This window comes from Manihot esculenta, chromosome 17 (genome assembly GCF_001659605.2).
Source record: "Manihot esculenta cultivar AM560-2 chromosome 17, M.esculenta_v8, whole genome shotgun sequence".
Lineage (NCBI taxonomy): Eukaryota > Viridiplantae > Streptophyta > Magnoliopsida > Malpighiales > Euphorbiaceae > Manihot > Manihot esculenta.
In genome coordinates this window covers 33,286,941-33,311,891 of record NC_035177.2, presented here as the reverse complement: position 1 = coordinate 33,311,891, position 24,951 = coordinate 33,286,941, and the positions used below count along the sequence as shown (strand labels likewise).

General features: G+C 24.0%; 2 protein-coding genes across 2 annotated transcripts; both read right to left on the bottom strand.

Annotated features, from left to right (window-relative positions):
• Positions 1-8,279: 8,279 nt before the first annotated feature.
• Positions 8,280-9,684, bottom strand: LOC110604389. The gene is made up of 3 exons (XM_021742531.2): positions 9,412-9,684; positions 9,220-9,312; positions 8,280-8,336 (listed from the first exon to the last, which is right to left on the bottom strand). The coding sequence occupies exons 1-3, from the start codon at positions 9,565-9,567 to the stop codon at positions 8,280-8,282; spliced, it is 306 nt and encodes a 101-aa protein (XP_021598223.1). The 5' UTR covers positions 9,568-9,684.
• A 6,450-nt stretch (positions 9,685-16,134) lies between these two features.
• Positions 16,135-17,955, bottom strand: LOC122722315. The gene is made up of 4 exons (XM_043952813.1): positions 17,683-17,955; positions 17,491-17,583; positions 16,512-16,609; positions 16,135-16,418 (listed from the first exon to the last, which is right to left on the bottom strand). Exons 1-4 carry the CDS (start codon positions 17,836-17,838, stop codon positions 16,400-16,402), a joined length of 366 nt encoding a protein of 121 aa, XP_043808748.1. The 5' UTR covers positions 17,839-17,955; the 3' UTR covers positions 16,135-16,399.
• Between the last annotated feature and the right edge of the window lie 6,996 nt (positions 17,956-24,951).

Below are 24,951 nucleotides of genomic sequence, written 5' to 3'. Positions count from 1 at the left end.
TCTTTCTAGATTCAAGAAAAAGCTCTAAGCGAGAAGGTGTTTTTCCATTTTTTTTCTTCTGTTCAAATAAATATAAGAATTAGTATTAGTTTATCATAGATCTATATCAATAAAAATTTGAGTTCAAGCAAAACCAAACTTTCCGTAAAAGAGTCAATTGACTTAACTACAAATATGCTGCAGATAAACAAAACTTGTATAAAAGAGCTAACATTTTTACAGCTAATGATATCAATTCAAGCGTTAAAATTCATAATACTGTTGATTATTATTTACTCTATAAGTTTGGATGCTCATAGGGTTGACCAATCATAATTCATTCCTATATTTAGAATATTAAACATGGTCAAATTTCACCATTAAATGAGTGAGTTATTAATGGTATTTGCTGTCTAATCTAATACTACTAAAAAATTGCCATGTTTAACTTTAATGAGCATAAAGAAAAAGGGGATTTGTTTTGATGTGGGAAATGAAAGGTTAATAACGGCAGTCTGAGTCTAATTAGGCATTTATAGAAAAAATAGTAAATAGCATATCAAAAAGTTCTAACAATCATATGAACTTCAAAAGGCATTATTATTTTTTTTTTTTTGATAAAAATAGTTTTTATTAGAACTTTAAGAGTTATAGCAGAATACAAAGAATAACAACAAGCAGCTAGTTTATACAATTACAGGTTGACCAGTTCTTGATTGTTGAGCTACTAAAAAGAATTTGGATTAAGGAATAAGGAAAGCTAGGCACATCTTAAACCAAATAAAAGATCCATAAAAGATCAAATCATAAACTTTCTCAAGCTCTAAATTAGAATTATCAAATACTATTTTGTTTCTTTCTAGCCATAGTCCACAAAACGACAGCAGTAAAAAGGGATTATTTATGTATCATTTAATTAATAAAAAACACTATAATACTAATAAAATAAAAACAAACTCATACCATATGATCTCTCAACCGAGCAAAGCTTTTTGTCCCCGTGTATGGCGGCATAGAACGCTTGCATCTATTTGTCTTATTTTTGTTGCTTCTCTCCTAAAGAAAAATAATGAAAAATTTTCAGAATTTATGTTAGCTAACAGAAACTGAATTCATATAAAATAAATTATTAAATTTTACACGAATTTTTAATACCTGAAATGCATTTTCTGTCCAAAGATTAACCAAATACTTCCAATCTTTTACATCCATATCCTTAGGCTTGTTTCGAAGACGAAGTGAATAAGTTGCCTTTGAATCAAAGTACTTCTTCTTCAACTTATGCCTATAATACCTATATAATGCATTCATATGACCGAAAATTGCTCCCTTTCTTGCATCAGAATACTCAAAAGTGAACTTTTCCTTTTAGCAAAGAAGTAAGAAACAAAGATTATGATACTTAATAGAACTAAAAAAATTATAATCATTTTATAATGGATGTAATTTAATATAAATTTTTGTACCAATATGGTAGACCACATGTGGTCGAGCTTATCATCGGTAATCTTATTCTATTGTTTCACTTGCAATGGACAACACGACACACTTCTAACAGTTTGTCCTAAAAACCAAACAAATGCAGTAGCATTATCACCAATAGCTTGATCATCTTCATCAAATTCTACTGGCAATTTTTGCCCATTCTCCAATTGTGTGATTTTCAAGCATCGTGTTGGTCCTCTAGTTTTTCTTTTAATTGTATTGGAACCTATTTCAAAACAAAAGTAAAACAATAATCATATAATAACAAGAATTTCTGTACATAGAACAAGTAAACATAATCAATTGTTTAAATAAAATTAAATGAGTAAACCTGTTGTTGCAGTTGCATTTGGATTTTGAAGTTGATTAGAAGTGTGATCAACGGTAACTGCGGGTAGCTCGTCACCAAGTCCATTTGGTAAAATATCATAATCTCGAAATAGAGTGTATATATCAATGGGTTTCGAAGGGAACTTCTTATAACTATCCATTATATTTTTCACATCTGTATCATCTTTAATCTCTATCAATGCATCAAGATCACTAAGAGCTTTATCAGCCTTCAAGTAATAAAATTTATCTCCTTTTATAACATTAAATTCACAATCCTTTTTCAAGTCATCCAATATATCAAAAAATGAGATGAATCAACATCAAAATTAGGTTTCTCCATTAACCTACCATTTTCATATATTCTATTTGGTGAAAATATAAAATGGCCTTTATAATGATACCTCATTGTCTTCTGACTAGTATTCCCTGAAAAAAAAATTGAAGTTAGGCATCTAATTATTTACGAAAATTACTTAAAATTTATAAATCACATAAATATTATTTACCTTGAAAATTTGAAGCCTGATTTTGGTGTAACTCTTGAGTTTCTTGAAAGTTCTGGTTAACATTATTTTCAGTCTCATTTTCCAAGTTAATATTGATGGAATTTCCTTTCTGCAATTTGCATCGTCGAGCCATGATGTTTGCTTCTGCTTAATGGAAAAAATTGAATATTACACATAGAGGATAAATTAATATAAAAATAGTGAATCAAAGCTTTTTAACAGATGAAAAACGAATGAAAAGTAAATATCAGATGCCTTTCACGTGTTTAACCTAGAACAATTACAATGAAACATTAATTTTAAGGCTTTAGTAATTTTAAACGTACCTTATTGGATTTGATTGTGGGAGCTTCTCCTTTTGATAGTGAACAGAAATTGAAAACTGAATGAATCATGAGTGAGAATGAATCAGTAGCGGCTTTAGGGAGGAAATTTTTAATTTTAAGGTTTTCATTCCCCCAAGCCAAAAATATATATATTAGCAAGCTTATCATTATATTGCCGCCACTAATTAATAGGGTTCCCTTTATTAATTAATATAATATTATTTATTTTTACTTTTTTGTAATTAAAATATTTTATATTTTTAATTAAATAAGGAAAATAAAATAATTTTAATTTGTTTAAACAGATTCAAAATCTAACGCTATGAATTTTTTTTTAAAAGAAAAAAAATCATGATCACTCCTTTGTAGAGCTGTATTTTTAACATCAAAATAAATTTATTTTCAAAAAAAAAACTTCAAAATTAATTTATATGCAAAATACAAATATATAGGTAAAAAAAATTCAAGTATGTAAAAAAAAAAATTTTAAGTGTGCCAAATTTGGCATAATTGTTATTCATTAGTAATCATTTATTCAAATATTCAATTAAAATAAAACTTTAATGGTTCACTTTAATTAGTTTAAAGTCAAGAACATTAAAAAAGAAACAATGGGGGCCAAAATAAATGACGGTGACTTGCTTACCCTAAAATATTATACTTATACATTATAAATAAAATGTAATAATTATTAGTAATTATTTATTCAAATATTCATTTAAAATAAAATTTTAATTGTTCACTTTAATTAGTTTAAAGTCAATAACATTAAAAAAGAAATAATGAGTGCATTTCTTACACCAAAATATTATATTGTTAATCATTAGTAATCATTTATTCAAATATTCAATTAAAATAAAATTTTAATTCTTTACTTAAATTAGTTTAAAGTCAAGAACATTAAAAAAAAAATGGGACGCATAATAAACGACAGTGCCTTTCATACCCCAAAATATTATACTTATACATTATAAACAAACTTGTTATTCATTAGTAATCATTTATTCAAATATTCAATTAAAATAAAACTTTAATTCTTTACTTAAATTAGTTTAAAGTCAAGAACATTAAAAAAAAGATGGAACGCACAATAAACTACGGTGCCTTTCATACCCCAAAATATTATACTTATACATTATAAACAAACTTGTTATTCATTAGTAATCATTTATTCAAATATTCAATTAAAATAAAACTTTAATTATTCACTTTAATTAGTTTAAAGACAAGAACAATAAAAAAAGAAACAATCGGGCGCAAAATAAACGACAGTGTTTAAACATTAAAAAAGAAATGATGGGTGTAAAATAAATAACAATGCTTTTTTTACCCCAAAATATTATACTTATATATTATAAACAAACTTGTTATCTATTAGAAATTATTTATTCAAATTTTCAATTAAAATAAAACTAAAATTGATAATTATAACTAAAATTGATTCATTAATATGTAACTTTTTAAGGTAGAAAATAATTCTCAATAACTTTTCTATCTAAACAAATGGACAATAGAAGAAAAATTGATTGAGAGACAAAAAAAAACATATTATATGAAATTTTTTAGAACCTCTAAGCATATTTTTTGAACTTGATAAATCAATATATAATACCTAGAGGACCTCAGAGTAATTCTCCAAATTATTTTATTAGTTATAGTATTCTATCGTAGTTATATAATTGTGGCTAATTTAATAGCTAATTCCATGACTCTTTGATAATTATAACTAAAGTATCATAGTACTCATACAATTCATTTAGCTATGATGTTGTGGCTAATGATTTAGTAATAGTTATGACAAACATAATTACATGACTAATATTTTTATGTTTCTGCCACAAATTTTTTGTAATGACTAATAAACTGTAGCTAATAAAATAATTATTACTACAATCATATTAGCTTCGTGGCTATTAAAATTATTACCTATAATATTAATGTGTTGTGACTACAATGGTAGTAATTGTTACAAAAAAATTAAATTTATAGCTATTATATCTATTAGCTATGATATTACTTTGTAGCTAAAATTAATTGTGGCAAATAGTCAACAAATAGTTACATTATATATAAAATAAAACAAAAAAAAACATATTAGTTATAATTATTGCATTTTTGTTACTAAATAGTTTAAATTATCCACAAAAGTAAACCTTGTGAAAATTGTTGACAAAATAAGCATAACTTGTGGGTGTGCAGGGACATAATGCATTCTAAGATATATAACACATTGTCAGCCTTACATATCAAATATAAAAAAGACAACAAATTTTTGAAAATTAAAAGTCAATCTGAATTTTGCAACAATAAATTTACAAAATCATGAGCACAATGACAGAATTAAAAGCTACATATATGTACTCTCACAAATTATTCTACAATTAAATGGAAAAAAAGATCGTGATCTCTAACTAATTGAACAAGAACTCTAAAATCTATATCCAATAACTTTAGAGACAGAAATTAACTTTTTACACGAAAATTTACTTTGTTTAGTCCAATTAGAACTTAATCATAAAGAAATGATAAAAGTTAGGAGACGAAATACAGAAACCAAACCTCTTTTGAGAAAGAGACTCCAAAGCATGCAACACCAGGTTATATAAATACTAATAAACAGCAATTAATTAACAAGAAAACAGAAACGCAAAGAACGTGTTACCATAAAAGCACAAAGAACCCAGACCTTCGGCCAAATTTAGAGAGGCGGTAGCGGCTGTAATTACGCCCGAGTAAATCTTCAACAGGTAGTCTTCGAGCTTCGATGCGAGATCTACCTCCAAATTGGCCCCTAGGTCTCTCTCTGCCCGGAGAGTGTGGATATTATTTAGAGGCTGTTCTGTTGGTTTTGGCATGGTGGAGAAAGAGTAGAAAAAGAATGGTGAAGTAGAGGTAGGGTTGACTGGGGTGAGCAAGGAATGGCCTAAAAACCCAGATAATTTTAATATATTATGAAATGGTGAGAATATAATTTTTTTTTGTGAAATTAATTACATAAAATTATTTTAAAACCTTAAATTCAAATAAAACTTTATTAAATTATATCCAAACTAAAATTAAAATCAACATATCAAACAACTAAATAGAAATAAAAAAAATTATACTTTGGTTTCAATTCCAAATGTTTATTTTCAATTTTATGCTAAAATTAAAATCAAAATATACATTTGAATGAATGCCAAAAGTATAATTTACTATTTTATTTGCTCCATTTTTTAATCGCTTTAATTTTTTTATTATATTCTTTTCATTTTATAATTTTTATTATTTTTTAGTTATTATTTATTTTATTTTTTATAATTCTATTTAATTTTATTTTATTTCTAACATTTAAAAAAAATTAATATTTAATAAAATTTATATATTTAAAATAAATATAATTAAAAATTTAAAAATATTTTTTTAATATATATAAAAAATAAAATAAATAAAAATTATGAGAATATAAAAATGAGATACATTATTTTTTGCAATTGGAGCATTATGTCTTTACATTTTAAGAATTAAATTATATAGTTTGGATTGATACTGAAAAAAGTTCAAGGAAAGAAAAATATTTTCTAAAAAAATGATTTAAAGAAAAACATTATTTTAATTTAAAATTATTTTTATACTCTTTATTTTTTTGATTTTATTTAAAAATAAAAGATAAAATAATAATATTAAGAAAATAATAGTAATTTCTTTTATTTTTTTATTAAAATAAGGAAAAAAATCATTATTTTATTTTTATTAATTTAAACATAATAAAGAAAAATAAAATATAAAAAGTATTTTCTTCAGACACTGTGCTTTCCCTCTGTAACTAATCCAACCAGAGTCTAATTATCGTCCAACATAAAAAACTCCTTTTCTCCAATTTTGAAAACTCATTTTACAAATCAAATTGAATATCTGGGTTTTTAGGCCATTCCTTGCTCACCCCAGTCAACCCTACCTCTACTTCACCATTCTTTTTCTACTCTTTCTCCACCATGCCAAAACCAACAGAACAGCCTCCAAACAACTACAACATTATCCATATCTTATCACAAAATAAATTGTAGTTAAAAATAGAATTTTGGTGGCTAGATGCTTTTGCCACAATATATTTTTCCCGTGACATGCCGTAGTTAGAAGTGGCGTAACTAAAGTTTAGTTACAGGATTTACCTGTATTGTGGCTATAATAAATATTTATTAGCTAAAATTATTGTCATTAAAAATAAATATTGTGGCTAGTTATTAGCCACGATAATAGAATATTTGTAACCACATTTTCTTTTTGCCACAACAACTTTTTTTTGTAAGTGATTTTGCTATGATTATGTTACAAAAATAATAATGTGGCAATTTAAACTTATGTATAGTTACAAATTTAATTTTATGGCTAACATATCTAAATTTAGCCATAAACTTAATTGTATGACAAAAAATATTTACTATTAGCCACATTTAAATAATTATAAGGCAAGAATAAAATTTATAGCCACAAAAATAAGAAAGTGACAAGTTCTAGTATAATTGTTACACTTAATTTTATTTTATAACTATTGAATAAAGCCACAAAATTATTAAATTAGAAGCTATTCTAAATATACTATATACTGCTACTATTAATTATTTGTAGCTAAAATGTAATATTTATTTAATTTATTATTATTTAATGGGATTATATTATAATTTACTATTATATATGTTATTTATCTATTAATAATTTTGGTAAAATTTATAATAGAATATAAAATTTATATAAAAAATTTAGCTAAAATTTAAATTTATAAAATAATTATATATTAATATTAAGACTCAATCAGAATGACAATTATAAAATAACAATAAATTTAATCCAAAATAACTAATATCCAAAATAAACTAACTTAAGTTATAAAGCAGTCACACTAAAAATACTTGAAATTATAATGCTATACTAACACTAATATTAATATCTAAATTTTCTAAAAGTAGTATTATAAGGCTGCTGGCTGCTTCAAAATCCAAAACTTCAAATATACTGCAAATCATCCTCCAATTTTATCATCTTGGGAATCCTCTATAGGCTGTATAAAATTTTATTTGAAAATATTAATAACAAAATTATATAAAATAGATAAGGTTCATACTAGTTATATAGCTTACAAAAATTCTTATATTAGAAAAAAAATGAGACTTAGTTTTTAATCACTTACTGATGCAATATTATTGTTTTTCTCCAAAAGCAACTTGAATTTCTGCTCCCATATTCTATTTCTCTACAAGTTTCTCATCCATTTGCTTCTTAACATCATTTACTTGTTCACTTGCTTCTTTTTGAATTTGTTGGACACGCTCGTTTGCTTCTCTTCTTGAAGTATCAAGTTGTCTAAGTAGTTCTATCTTTGTAGGTCTAGCACCAAAATATTCCGTGACATTTTTTCTAGGACCATAAGAACGTACATAACCATTTTTTTCTGGCCCAAGTACATCAGCAAACATAGCATCATCATCCAGTGAAATTTGTCCTTCTTCTCGTTGTTTCTTTAGTTGCTGAAACTTTTCCTATATAGATATTTATATTTATTGATATTAAAAAAATCAAAATATAGCATAAAATACATAACAAATAAATAAAACATATGTAAAAAGTATTACAATGGCTTCTTGTGATATTGGATCAATTTCTTTGCCTTTCTCTATCTGGATTCAAGAAAAAGCTCTAAGCGAGAAGGTGTTTTTCCATTTTTTTTCTTCTGTTCAAATAAATATAAGAATTAGTATTAGTTTATCATAGATCTATATCAATAAAAATTTGAGTTCAAGCAAAACCAAACTTTCCGTAAAAGAGTCAATTGACTTAACTACAAATATGCTGCAGATAAACAAAACTTGTATAAAAGAGCTAACATTTTTACAGCTAATGATATCAATTCAAGCGTTAAAATTCATAATACTGTTGATTATTATTTACTCTACAAGTTTGGATGCTCATAGGGTTGACCAATCATAATTCATTCCTATATTTAGAATATTAAACATGGTCAAATTCCACCATTAAATGAGTGAGTTATTAATGGTATTTGCTGTCTAATCTAATACTACTAAAAAATTGCCATGTTTAACTTTAATGAGCATAAAGAAAAAGGGGATTTGTTTTGATGTGGGAAATGAAAGGTTAATAACGGCAGTCTGAGTCTAATTAGGCATTTATAGAAAAAATAGTAAATGGCATATCAAAAAGTTCTAACAATCATATGAACTTCAAAAGGCATTATTATTATTTTTTTTTGATAAAAATAGCTTTTATTAGAACTTTGAGAGTTATAGCAGAATACAAAGAATAACAACAAGCAGCTAGTTTATACAATTACAGGTTGACCAGTTCTTGATTGTTGAGCTACTAAAAAGAATTTGGATTAAGGAATAAGGAAAGCTAGGCACATCTTAAACCAAACAAAAGATCCATAAAAGATCAAATCATAAACTTTCTCAAGCTCTAAATTAGAATTATCAAATACTATTTTGTTTCTTTCTAATCATAGTCCACAACACGACAGCAGTAAAAATGGATTATTTATATATCATTTAATTAATAAAAAACACTATAATACTAATAAAATAAAAACAAACTCATACCATATGATCTCTCAGCCGAGCAAAGCTTTTTGTCCCCGTGTATGGCGGCATAGAACGCTTGCATCTATTTGTCTTATTTTTGTTGCTTCTCTCCTAAAGAAAAATAATGAAAAATTTTCAGAATTTTTGTTAGCTAACAGAAACTGAATTCATATAAAATAAATTATTAAATTTTATACGAATTTTTAATACCTGAAATGCATTTTCTGTCCAAAGATTAACCAAATACTTCCAATCTTTTACATCCATATCCTTAGGCTTGTTTCGAAGACGAAGTGAATAAGTTGCCTTTGAATCAAAGTACTTCTTCTTCAACTTATGCCTATAATACCTATATAATGCATTCATATGACCGAAAATTGCTCCCTTTCTTGCATCAGAATACTCAAAAGTGAACTTTTCCTTTTAGCAAAGAAGTAAGAAACAAAGATTATGATACTTAATAGAACTAAAAAAATTATAATCATTTTATAATGGATGTAATTTAATATAAATTTTTGTACCAATATGGTAGACCACATGTGGTCAAGCTTATCATCGGTAATCTTATTCTATTGTTTCACTTGCAATGGACAACACGACACACTTCTAATAGTTTGTCCTAAAAACCAAACAAATGCAGTAGCATTATCACCAATAGCTTGATCATCTTCATCAAATTCTACTGGCAATTTTTGCCCATTCTCCAATTGTGTGATTTTCAAGCATCGTGTTGGTCCTCTAGTTTTTCTTTTAATTGTATTGGAACCTATTTCAAAACAAAAGTAAAACAATAATCATATAATAACAAGAATTTCTGAACATAGAACAAGTAAACATAATCAATTGTTTAAATAAAATTAAATGAGTAAACCTGTTGCTGCAGTTGCATTTGGATTTTGAAGTTGATTAGAAGTGTGATCAACGGTAACTGCGGGTAGCTCGTCACTAAGTTCATTTGGTAAAATATCATAATCTCGAAATAGAGTGTATATATCAATGGGTTTCGAAGGGAACTTCTTATAACTATCCATTATATTTTTCACATCTGTATCATCTTTAACCTCTATCAATGCATCAAGATCACTAAGAGCTTTATCAGCCTTCAAGTAATAAAATTTATCTCCTTTTATAACATTAAATTCACAATCCTTTTTCAAGTCATCCAATATATCAAAAAATGAGATGAATCAACATCAAAATTAGGTTTCTCCATGAACCTACCATTTTCATATATTCTATTTGGTGAAAATATAAAATGGCCTTTATAATGATACCTCATTGTCTTCTGACTAGTATTCCCTGAAAAAAAATTGAAGTTAGGCATCTAATTATTTACGAAAATAACTTAAAATTTATAAATCACATAAATATTATTTACCTTGAAAATTTGAAGCCTGATTTTGGTGTAACTCTTGAGTTTCTTGAAAGTTCTGGTTAACATTATTTTCAGTCTCATTTTCCAAGTTAATATTGATGGAATTCCCTTTCTGCAATTTGCATCGTCGAGCCATGATGTTTGCTTCTGCTTAATGGAAAAAATTGAATATTACACATAGAGGATAAATTAATATAAAAATAGTGAATCAAAGCTTTTTAACAGATGAAAAACGAATGAAAAGTAAATATCAGATGCCTTTCACGTGTTTAACCTAGAACAATTACAATGAAACATTAATTTTAAGGCTTTAGTAATTTTAAACGTACCTTATTGGATTTGATAGTGGGAGCTTCTCCTTTTGATAGTGAACAGAAATTGAAAACTGAATGAATCATGAGTGAAAATGAATCAGTAGCGGCTTTAGGGAGGAAATTTTTAATTTTAAGGTTTTCATTCCCCCAAGCCAAAAATATATATATTAGCAAGCTTATCATTATATTGCCGCCACTAATTAATAGGGTTCCCTTTATTAATTAATATAATATTATTTATTTTTACTTTTTTGTAATTAAAATATTTTATATTTTTAATTAAATAAGCAAAATAAAATAATTTTAATTTGTTTAAACAGATTCAAAATCTAACGCTATGAATTTTTTTTTAAAAGAAAAAAAAAAATCATGACCACACCTTTGTAGAGCTGTATTTTTAACATCAAAATAAATTTATTTTCAAAAAAAAAAACTTCAAAATTGATTCATATGCAAAATACAAATATATAGGTAAAAAAAATTCAAGTATGTAAAAAATAAAATTTTAAGCGTGCCAAATTTGGCATAATTGTTATTCATTAGTAATCATTTATTCAAATATTCAATTAAAATAAAACTTTAATGGTTAACTTTAATTAGTTTAAAGTCAAGAACATTAAAAAAGAAACAATGGGGGCCAAAATAAATGACGGTGACTTGCTTACTCTAAAATATTATACTTATACATTATAAACAAAATGTAATAATTATTAGTAATTATTTATTCAAATATTCATTTAAAATAAAATTTTAATTGTTCACTTTAATTAGTTTAAAGTCAATAACATTAAAAAAGAAATAATGAGTGCATTTCTTACCCCAAAATATTATATTGTTAATCATTAGTAATCATTTATTCAAATATTCAATTAAAATAAAACTTTAATTCTTTACTTAAATTAGTTTAAAGTCAAGAACATTAAAAAAAAAGATGGGACGCATAATAAACGACAGTGCCTTTCATACCCCAAAATATTATACTTATACATTATAAACAAACTTGTTATTCATTAGTAATCATTTATTCAAATATTCAATTAAAATAAAACTTTAATTCTTTACTTAAATTAGTTTAAAATCAAGAACATTAAAAAAAAAGATGGAACGCACAATAAACTACGGTGCCTTTCATACCCCAAAATATTATACTTATACATTATAAACAAACTTGTTATTCATTAGTAATCATTTATTCAAATATTCAATTAAAATAAAACTTTAATTATTCACTTTAATTAGTTTAAAGACAAGAACAATAAAAAAAGAAACAATCGGGCGCAAAATAAACGACAGTGTTTAAACATTAAAAAAGAAATGATGGGTGTAAAATAAATAACAATGCTTTTTTACCCCAAAATATTATACTTATATATTATAAACAAACTTGTTATCTATTAGAAATTATTTATTCAAATTTTTAATTAAAATAAAACTAAAATTGATAATTATAACTAAAATTGATTCATTAATATGTAACTTTTTAAGGTAGAAAATAATTCTCAATAACTTTTCTATCTAAACAAATGGACAATAGAAGAAAAATTGATTGAGAGACAAAAAAAAACATATTATATGAAATTTTTTAGAACCTCTAAGCATATTTTTTGAACTTGATAAATCAAAATATAATACCTAGAGGACCTCAGAGTAATTCTCCAAATTATTTTATTAGTTATAGTATTCTATCGTAGTTATATAATTGTGGCTAATTTAATAGCTAATTCCATGACTCTTTGATAATTATAACTAAAGTATCATAGTACTCATACAATTCATTTAGCTACGATGTTGTGGCTAATGATTTAGTAATAGTTATGACAAACATAATTACATGACTAATATTTTTATGTTTCTGCCACAAATTTTTTGTAATGACTAATAAACTGTAGCTAATAAAATAATTATTACTACAATCATATTAGCTTCGTGGCTATTAAAATTATTACCTATAATATTAATGTGTTGTGACTACAATGGTAGTAATTGTTACAAAAAAATTAAATTTATAGCTATTATTAGCTATGATATTACTTTGTAGCTAAAATTAATTGTGGCAAATAGTCAACAAATAGTTACATTATATATAAAATAAAACAAAAAATATATATTAGTTATAATTGTTGCATTTTTGTTACTAAATAGTTTAAATTATCCACAAAAGTAAACCTTGTGAAAATTGTTGACAAAATAAGCATAACTTGTGGGTGTGCAGGGACATAATGCATTCTAAGATATATAACACATTGTCAGCCTTACATATCAGATATAAAAAAGACAACAAATTTTTGAAAATTAAAAGTCAATCTGAATTTCGCAACAATAAATTTACAAAATCATGAGCACAATGACAGAATTAAAAGCTACATATATGTACTCACAAATTATTCTACAATTAAATGGAAAAAAAGATGTGATCTCTAACTAATTGAACAAGAACTCTAAAATCTATATCCAATAACTTTAGAGACAGAAATTAACTTTTTACACGAAAATTTACTTTGTTTAGTCCAATTAGAACTTAATCATAAAGAAATGATAAAAGTTAGGAGACGAAATACAGAAACAAAACCTCTTTTGAGAAAGAGACTCCAAAGCATGCAACACCAGGTTATATAAATACTAATAAACGGCAATTAATTAACAAGAAAACAGAAACGCAAATAACGTGTTACCATAAAAGCACAAAGAACCCAGACCTTCGGCCAAATTTAGAGAGGCGGTAGCGGCTGTAATTACGCCCGAGTAAATCTTCAACAGGTAGTCTTCGAGCTTCGATGCGAGATCTACCTCCAAATTGGCCCCTAGGTCTCTCTCTGCCCGGAGGGTGTGGATATTGTTTAGAGGCTGTTCTGTTGGTTTTGGCATGGTGGAGAAAGAGTAGAAAAAGAATGGTGAAGTAGAGGTAGGGTTGACTGGGGTGAGCAAGGAATGGCCTAAAAACCCAGATAATTTTAATATATTATGAAAGGGTGAGAATATAATTTTTTTTTTGTGAAATTAATTACATAAAATTATTTTAAAACCTTAAATTCAAATAAAACTTTATTAAATTAAATCCAAACTAAAATTAAAATCAACATATCAAACAACTAAATAGAAATAAAACAAATTGTACTTTGGTTTCAATTCCAAATGTTTATTTTCAATTTTATGCTAAAATTAAAATCAAAATATACATTTGAATGAATGCCAAAAGTATAATTTACTATTTTATTTGATCCATTTTTTAATCGCTTTAATTTTTTTATTATATTCTTTTCATTTTATAATTTTTATTATTTTTTAGTTATTATTTATTTTATTTTTTATAATTTTATTTTATTTTATTTTATTTCTAACATTTAAAAAAAATTAATATTTAATAAAATTTATATATTTAAAATAAATATAATTAAAAATTTAAAAATATTTTTTTAATATATATAAAAATAAAATAAATAAAAATTATGAGAATATAAAAATGAGATACATTATTTTTTGCAATTGGAGCATTATGTCTTTACATTTTAAGAATTAAATTATATAGTTTGGATTGATACTGAAAAAAGTTTAAGGAAAGAAAAATATTTTCTAAAAAAATGATTTAAAGAAAAACATTATTTTAATTTAAAATTATTTTTATACTCTTTATTTTTTTGATTTTATTTAAAAATAAAAGATAAAATAATAATATTAAGAAAATAATAGTATTTTCTTTTATTTTTTTATTAAAATAAGGAAAAAAATCGTTATTTTATTTTTATTAATTTAAACATAATAAAGAAAAATAAAATATAAAAAGTATTTTCTTCAGATACTGTGCTTCCCCTCTGTAACTAATCCAACCAGAGTCTAATTATCGTCCAATATAAAAAACTCCTTTTCTCCAACTTTGAAAACTCATTTTGCAAATCAAATTGAATATCTAGGTTTTTAGGCCATTCCTTGCTCACCCCAGTCAACCCTACCTCTACTTCACCATTCTTTTTCTACTCTTTCTCCACCATGCCAAAACCAACAGAACAGCCACCAAACAACTACAACATTATCCATATCTTGTCACAAAATAAATTGTAGTTAAAAATAGAATTTTGGTGGCTAGATGCTTTTGCCACAATATATTTTTCTCGTGACATGCCGTAGTTAGAAGTGGCGTAACTAAAGTTTAGTTACAGGATTTACCTGTATTGTGGCTATAATAAATATTTATTAGCTAAAATTATTGTCATTAAAAATAAATATTGTGGCTAGTTATTAGCCACGAGAATAGAATATTTGTAACCACATTTTCTTTTTGCCACAACAACCTTTTTTTGTAAGTGATTTTGCTATGATTATGTTACAAAAATAATAATGTGGCAATTTAAACTTATGTATAGTTACAAATTTAATTTTATGGCTAACATATCTAAATTTAGCCATAAACTTAATTGTATGACAAAAAATATTTACTATTAGCCACTTTTAAATAATTATAAGGCAAGAATAAAATTTATAGCCACAAAAATAAGAAAGTGACAAGTTCTAGTATAATTGTTACACTTAATTTTATTTTATAACTATTGAATAAAGCCACAAAATTATTAAATTAGAAGCTATTCTAAATATACTATATACGGCTACTATTAATTATTTGTAACTAAAATGTAATATTTATTTAATTTATTATTATTTAATGGGATTATATTATAATTTACTATTATATATGTTATTTATCTATTAATAATTTTGGTAAAATTTATAATAGAATATAAAATTTATATAAAAAATTTAGCTAAAATTTAAATTTATAAAATAATTATATATTAATATTAAGACTCAATCAGAATGACAATTATAAAATAACAATAAATTTAATCCAAAATAACTAATATCCAAAATAAACTAATTTAAGTTATAAAGCAGTCACACTAAAAATACTTGAAATTATAATACTATACTAACACTAATATTAATATCTAAATTTTCTAAAAGTAGTATTATAAGGCTGCTGGCTGCTTCAAAATCCAAAACTTCAAATATACTGCAAATCATCCTCCAATTTTATCATCTTGGAAATCCTCCATAGGCTGTATAAAATTTTATTTGAAAATATTAATAACAAAATTATATAAAATAGATAAGGTTCATACTAGTTATATAGCTTACAAAAATTCTTATATTAGAAAAAAAAAATGAGACTTAGTTTTTAATCACTTACTGATGCAATATTATTGTTTTTCTCCAAAAGTATCTTGAATTTCTGCTCCCATATTCTATTTCTCTGCAAGTTTCTCATCCATTTGCTTCTTAACATCATTTACTTGTTCACTTGCTTCTTTTTGAATTTGTTGGGCACGCTCGTTTGCTTCTCTTCTTGAAGTATCAAGTTGTCTAAGTAGTTCTATCTTTGTAGGTCTAGCACCAAAATATTCCGTGACATTTTTTCTAAGACCATAAGCACGTACATAACCATTTTTTTCTGGCCCAAGTACATCAGCAAACATAGCATCATCATCCAGTGAAATTTGTCCTTCTTCTCGTTGTTTCTTTAGTTGCTGAAACTTTTCCTATATAGATATTTATATTTATTGATATTAAAAAAATCAAAATATAGCATAAAATACATAACAAATAAATAAAACATATGTAAAAAGTATTACAATGGCTTCTTGTGATATTGGATCAATTTCTTTGCCTTTCTCTTTCTGGATTCAAGAAAAAGCTCTAAGCGAGAAGGTGTTTTTCCATTTTTTTTCTTCTGTTCAAATAAATATAAGAATTAGTATTAGTTTATCATAGATCTATATCAATAAAAATTTGAGTTCAAGCAAAACCAAACTTTCCATAAAAGAGTCAATTGACTTAACTACAAATATGCTGCAGATAAACAAAACTTGTATAAAAGAGCTAACATTTTTACAGCTAATGATATCAATTCAAGCGTTAAAATTCATAATACTGTTGATTATTATTTACTCTACAAGTTTGGATGCTCATAGGGTTGACCAATCATAATTCATTCCTATATTTAGAATATTAAACATGGTCAAATTCCACCATTAAATGAGTGAGTTATTAATGGTATTTGCTGTCTAATCTAATACTACTAAAAAATTGCCATGTTTAACTTTAATGAGCATAAAGAAAAAGGGGATTTGTTTTGATGTGGGAAATGAAAGGTTAATAACGGCAGTCTGAGTCTAATTAGGCATTTATAGAAAAAATAGTAAATGGCATATCAAAAAGTTCTAACAATCATATGAACTTCAAAAGGCATTATTTTTTTTTTTTTGATAAAAATAGCTTTTATTAGAACTTTGAGAGTTATAGCAGAATACAAAGAATAACAACAAGCAGCTAGTTTATACAATTACAGGTTGACCAGTTCTTGATTGTTGAGCTACTAAAAAGAATTTGGATTAAGGAATAAGGAAAGCTAGGCACATCTTAAACCAAACAAAAGATCCATAAAAGATCAAATCATAAACTTTCTCAAGCTCTAAATTAGAATTATCAAATACTATTTTGTTTCTTTCTAGCCATAGTCCACAAAACGACAGCAGTAAAAAGGGATTATTTATGTATCATTTAATTAATAAAAAACACTATAATACTAATAAAATAAAAACAAACTCATACCATATGATCTCTCAGCCGAGCAAAGCTTTTTGTCCCCGTGTATGGCGGCATAGAACGCTTGCATCTATTTGTCTTATTTTTGTTGCTTCTCTCCTAAAGAAAAATAATGAAAAATTTTCAGAATTTATGTTAGCTAACAGAAACTGAATTCATATAAAATAAATTATTAAATTTTACACGAATTTTTAATACCTGAAATGCATTTTCTGTCCAAAGATTAACCAAATACTTCCAATCTTTTACATCCATATCCTTAGGCTTGTTTCGAAGACGAAGTGAATAAGTTGCCTTTGAATCAAAGTACTTCTTCTTCAACTTATGCCTATAATACCTATATAATGCATTCATATGACCGAAAATTGCTCCCTTTCTTGCATCAGAATACTCAAAAGTGAACTTTTCCTTTTAGCAAAGAAGTAAGAAACAAAGATTATGATACTTAATAGAACTAAAAAAATTATAATCATTTTATAATGGATGTAATTTAATATAAATTTTTGTACCAATATGGTAGACCACATGTGGTCAAGCTTATCATCGGTAATCTTATTCTATTGTTTCACTTGCAATGGACAACACGACACACTTCTAATAGTTTGTCCTAAAAACCAAACAAATGCAGTAGCATTATCACCAATAGCTTGATCATCTTCATCAAATTCTACTGGCAATTTTTGCCCATTCTCCAATTGTGTGATTTTCAAGCATCGTGTTGGTCCTCTAGTTTTTCTTTTAATTGTATTGGAACCTATTTCAAAACAAAAGTAAAACAATAATCATATAATAACAAGAATTTCTGTACATAGAACAAGTAAACATAATCAATTGTTTAAATAAAATTAAATGAGTAAACCTGTTGCTGCAGTTGCATTTGGATTTTGAAGTTGATTAGAAGTGTGATCAACGGTAACTGCGGGTAGCTCGTCACCAAGTCCATTTGGTAAAATATCATAATCTCGAAATAGAGTGTATATATCAATGGGTTTCGAAGGGAACTTCTTATAACTATCCATTATATTTTTCACATATGTATCATCTTTAACCTCTATCAATGCATCAAGATCACTAAGAGCTTTATCAGCCTTCAAGTAATAAAATTTATCTCCTTTTATAACATTAAATTCACAATCCTTTTTCAAGTCATCCAATATATCAAAAAATGAGATGAATCAACATCAAAATTAGGTTTCTCCATGAACCTACCATTTTCATATATTCTATTTGGTGAAAATATAAAATGGCCTTTATAATGATACCTCATTGTCTTCTGACTAGTATTCCCTGAAAAAAAATTGAAGTTAGGCATCTAATTATTTACGAAAATAACTTAAAATTTATAAATCACATAAATATTATTTACCTTGAAAATTTGAAGCCTGATTTTGGTGTAACTCTTGGTGACGAGCTACCCGCAGTTACCGTTGATCACACTTCTTGACTTTGAAGCCTGATTTTAAGTGTACCAAATTTGGCATAATTGTTATTCATTAGTAATCATTTATTCAAATATTCAATTAAAATAAAACTTTAATGGTTCACTTTAATTAGTTTAAAGTCAAGAATATTAAAAAAGAAACAATGGGGGCCAAAATAAATGACGGTGACTTGCTTACCCTAAAATATTATACTTATACATTATAAACAAAATGTAATAATTATTAGTAATTATTTATTCAAATATTCATTTAAAATAAAATTTTAATTGTTCACTTTAATTAGTTTAAAGTCAATAACATTAAAAAAGAAATAATGAGTGCATTTCTTACCCCAAAATATTATATTGTTAATCATTTGTAATCATTTATTCAAATATTCAATTAAAATAAAACTTTAATTCTTTACTTAAATTAGTTTAAAGTCAAGAATATTAAAAAAAAAGATGGGACGCATAATAAACGACAGTGCCTTTCATACCCCAAAATATTATACTTATACATTATAAACAAACTTGTTATTCATTAGTAATCATTTATTCAAATATTCAATTAAAATAAAACTTTAATTCTTTACTTAAATTAGTTTAAAGTCAAGAACATTAAAAAAAAGATGGAACGCACAATAAACTACGGTGCCTTTCATACCCCAAAATATTATACTTATACATTATAAACAAACTTGTTATTCATTAGTAATCATTTATTCAAATATTCAATTAAAATAAAACTTTAATTATTCACTTTAATTAGTTTAAAGACAAGAACAATAAAAAAAGAAACAATCGGACGCAAAATAAACGACAGTGTTTAAACATTAAAAAAGAAATGATGGGTGTAAAATAAATAACAATGCTTTTTTTACCCCAAAATATTATACTTATATATTATAAACAAACTTGTTATCTATTAGAAATTATTTATTCAAATTTTCAATTAAAATAAAACTAAAATTGATAATTATAACTAAAATTGATTCATTAATATGTAACTTTTTAAGGTAGAAAATAATTCTCAATAACTTTTCTATCTAAACAAATAGACAATAGAAGAAAAATTGATTGAGAGACAAAAAAAAACATATTGTATGAAATTTTTTAGAACCTCTAAGCATATTTTTTGAACTTGATAAATCAATATATAATACCTAGAGGACCTCAGAGTAATTCTCCAAATTATTTTATTAGTTATAGTATTCTATCGTAGTTATATAATTGTGGCTAATTTGATAGCTAATTCCATGACTCTTTGATAATTATAACTAAAGTATCATAGTACTCATACAATTCATTTAGCTACGATGTTGTGGCTAATGATTTAGTAATAGTTATGATAAACATAATTACATGACTAATATTTTTATGTTTCTGCCACAAATTTTTTGTAATGACTAATAAACTGTAGCTAATAAAATAATTATTACTACAATCATATTAGCTTCGTGGCTATTAAAATTATTACCTATAATATTAATGTGTTGTGACTACAATGGTAGTAATTGTTACAAAAAAATTAAATTTATAGCTATTATTAGCTATGATATTACTTTGTAGCTAAAATTAATTGTGGCAAATAGTCAACAAATAGTTACATTATATATAAAATAAAACAAAAAATATATATTAGTTATAATTGTTGCATTTTTGTTACTAAATAGTTTAAATTATCCACAAAAGTAAACCTTGTGAAAATTGTTGACAAAATAAGCATAACTTGTGGGTGTGCAGGGACATAATGCATTCTAAGATATATAACACATTGTCAGCCTTACATATCAGATATAAAAAAGACAACAAATTTTTGAAAATTAAAAGTCAATCTGAATTTCGCAACAATAAATTTACAAAATCATGAGCACAATGACAGAATTAAAAGCTACATATATGTACTCTCACAAATTATTCTACAATTAAATGGAAAAAAAGATGTGATCTCTAACTAATTGAACAAGAACTCTAAAATCTATATCCAATAACTTTAGAGACAGAAATTAACTTTTTACACGAAAATTTACTTTGTTTAGTCCAATTAGAACTTAATCATAAAGAAATGATAAAAGTTAGGAGACGAAATACAGAAACAAAACCTCTTTTGAGAAAGAGACTCCAAAGCATGCAATACCAAACAGAAACGCAAAGAACGGGTTACCATAAAAGCACAAAGAACCCAGACCTTCGGCAAAATTTAGAGAGGCGGTAGCGGCTGTAATTACGCCCGAGTAAATCTTCAACAGGTTGTCTTCGAGCTTCGATGCGAGATCTACCTCCAAATTGGCCCCTAGGTCTCTCTCTGCCTGGAGAGTGTGGATATTGTTTGGAGGCTGTTCTGTTGGTTTTGGCATGGTGGAGAAAGAGTAGAAAAAGAATGGTGAAGTAGAGGTAGGGTTGACTGGGGTGAGCAAGGAATGGCCTAAAAACCCAGATATTCAATTTGATTTGCAAAATGAGTTTTCAAAGTTGGAGAAAATGAGTTTTTCTTGTTGGACGATAATTAGACTTTGGTTGGATTAGTTACGGAAGAGAAGCACAGTGTCTGAAGAAAATACTTTTTATATTTTATTTTTCTTTATTATGTTTAAATTAATAAAAATAAAATAACGATTTTTTTCCTTATTTTAATAAAAAAATAAAAGAAAATACTATTATTTTCTTAATATTATTATTTTATCTTTTATTTTTAAATAAAATCAAAAAAATAAAGAGTATAAAAATAATTTTAAATTAAAATAATATTTTTCTTTAAATCAATTTTTTTAGAAAATATTTTTCTTTCCTTGAACTTTTTTCAGTATCAATCCAAACTATATAATTTAATTCTTAAAATGTAAAGACATAATGCTCCAATTGCAAAAAATAATGTATCTCATTTTTATATTCTCATAATTTTTATTTATTTTATTTTTTATATATATTAAAAAAATATTTTTAAATTTTTAATTATATTTATTTTAAATATATAAATTTTATTAAATATTAAAAATTTTTTAAAAAATGTTAGAAATAAAATAAAATTAAATAGAATTATAAAAAATAAAATAAATAATAACTAAAAAATAATAAAAATTATAAAATGAAAAGAATATAATAAAAAAATTAAAGCGATTAAAAAATGGAGCAAATAAAATAGTAAATTATACTTTTGGCATTCATTCAAATGTATATTTTGATTTTAATTTTAGCATAAAATTGAAAATAAACATTTGGAATTGAAACCAAAGTACAATTTTTTTTATTTCTATTTAGTTGTTTGATATGTTGATTTTAATTTTAGTTTGGATTTAATTTAATAAAGTTTTATTTGAATTTAAGGTTTTAAAATAATTTTATGTAATTAATTTCACAAAAAAAAATTATATTCTCACCCTTTCATAATTTTTATTGATTCTCAAAATTATTTTTCATTTTTTTATTATAATAATATATAAATTATATATTATAATTTTATTTTATTTTATTCTTAAAATTTTTTTCAAAATATCACTTAATATTTAATAAATTTAATATTTTTAAAATAATATAATTAAAAATTAATAAAAAAATATTATTTTTTAATATATAAAAAAATAAAATAAATAAAAATTATGACACACAGTCAATATAACGTAAAAACAAAATCCTTTCATAGATGAATATGGATTTTGCTATTGTTTCTTTTTCTTGTATTCTAATCTTCTTGAACATGCCGGTTCTAGAAACTAAAATAAATAGTAATATAAAGCTCAACCGTGATGGTTTTTATTTTTTCAACTCTCACAATTAAACTTAAAAAAGGCAAGAAGCAGGCTTCCAAACATCATAGGATATCTTTTATATTTTGAGTTAATCTTGTATAAATTCAGAAATAGAAAATAAAGATTATGAAAAACTCTATTTCTGCATTAAGTAAAACTTGATTCATATACATAAATAAAACGAATAAGAAAATTTCACTGTCTATTTTTATCTATTTTTATCTGAATTCTCATAGAGAAAAATTTTTCTTCTTTCGTTTTCTCTTTTATGTGATAGCAGATTTTCGTAGTCGTTATTATTTTTTTTAAAAATATATTTTATTTGGATATAAGTTTGTCTTGGTCGGTTGTAAGTGAGAATGCAAGTATTTTATTTTGTTATTTGATATGATAGTTATGAAAATTTTAATATTTTCGCATTTATTATTTTTTTATTATTTAATGTTTTTATTTATTTATTTGTGTAAGTCAAGGAGGTCTCAAGATCTGTGTTGTCCATGCTAAATCTAATTAGTGTGAAAGGCAAACAACGAGTGTCTTTTTCCTTTCTTTGATGGTTAAGTATAGAGCTGTGCGGTGGTTCTCATTCTGATTTTGACACGGTTTCTTGTAAGGATCCAAATTGAAATTAAAAGTAAGTTTCTTCAATTTTTTAAATCAAAATCAAAATAGTTTCATAGATTTTCGATTCTAATTTAACTTTAGTATAAATTTTTATTTTAATTTTAATTTCGGTGTGGTTATTAATTTTTATAATAAAATTTAAAATTCACACAAATAATCAAATACTTTTAATAATATTAATATTATTTATATCAAACTAATTAGTCATACATTTTAATTTTAAAATAATATTAAAAATTTATAATATTATATAATATTTTTAACTAATATGTATCAGGTGTTAAATAATTAAATATAAGAGTTTTCTTTTTATCAATTTTTAAGATTAAAAATAAAAAAAAAATTTATCAATTTAAGATCACAAATTAAATATTTATGAATTTAAAATTTGTCCACGAAACCATAATCAAAATTGATTTTTAGTGTCTTTATAAAAAAGAGCGCCAAAATTCATTTTTAGTGTCTTTTTAAAAAGGGACGCCAAAGTATTAGTTATTATTATTATTCTTTTTAAGAATAGCCACAATGACGCCATGGCATTTAATTTTTTTTTTTATCTTTTTAATTATTAAAATATTATAATTATATTAATAATTAATATATTATTTTTATATTATATTAATTTTTATTATAATAAATTTTTTTATATTATATTTTATTAATTTTAATATATTATTATAATAATATTATAATTAAATAATATTAATTATAAATTTATTTATCCATTATAAATTTATTGATATCTAATTATTATATTTTATATATTTTATTATTTTTAATATTAATAATAAAATATTATAATATTATAAAAATTATAATATTTAAAATTGATAATAAAATATTATAAAAATTGATAAAAGAAAAAGGTTAAAAATATTTAAAATTATAATATTATCATGTTATTAAAAGAATTGAATTAAATAATTAATATAATTAATTAATTAATTAATTAAAATGAATGTTTAAAATTGTAAAAATTAAATTTACTTTTTATTACAATTCTACACCACTACAGAATAATATTGATTTTATGATATTTTATATAATTATTATACAAAATATTTTTAATTTAAATATGAATAATAAAATATATTAAATATTAATATATAAAATATATTAATATTTTTTTTAAAATAAAAATATATTAATATTTAAAATTATAGAATAAAATTATACTGTTATATGCAATTATTTAATTGTTTATAATTTATGAAAGATAATAAATTTAATTAATTTATTATGTAATTAGAATAATTTATTTATTTATTTATTTATTTTATAAATTATAAACAACACATTATATTCGTATACCATTCATTAGCAAAATAATATAATAATTTTAAATATTATATGTAATTACTGACGTGTTTATAATTTATTAAAAGAAAAAATAAATAAATTAAATAATTAATTCAAAGTGATTTTTATATACATTTAATAATAAAATAATATTATAATTTTAAATATTTTTATTGCAACCCCTTTACTATTAAATTTTATAATACTCTTATATATTAAAATTATATTTTTAAAATATAATAACTATTTATAACTAGTACTAATAATTTATAGAGTTATGAAATATTATTATTATATGATTAAACATGTATAAAATTACTGGTTCTGTATTAATTTATTAAAATAATAATAAATTTTATCACTGAATAAATATAT

Bases quoted from the DNA above. Each gene is read 5' to 3' on its own strand.
- LOC122722315 (XM_043952813.1), bottom strand. From the start codon at position 17,838: ATGAATGCATTATATAGGTATTATAGGCATAAGTTGAAGAAGAAGTAC. The intron at 17,584-17,682 runs GTATTAAAAATT...ATTTTTCTTTAG, and splicing joins GGACAGAAAATGCATTTCAG to GAGAGAAGCAACAAAAATAA. The intron at 16,610-17,490 runs GTATGAGTTTGT...TTATTTGAACAG, and splicing joins CTCGGCTGAGAGATCATATG to AAGAAAAAAAATGGAAAAAC.
- LOC110604389 (XM_021742531.2), bottom strand. From the start codon at position 9,567: ATGAATGCATTATATAGGTATTATAGGCATAAGTTGAAGAAGAAGTAC. The intron at 9,313-9,411 runs GTATTAAAAATT...ATTTTTCTTTAG, and splicing joins GGACAGAAAATGCATTTCAG to GAGAGAAGCAACAAAAATAA. The intron at 8,337-9,219 runs GTATGAGTTTGT...TTATTTGAACAG, and splicing joins CTCGGCTGAGAGATCATATG to AAGAAAAAAAATGGAAAAAC.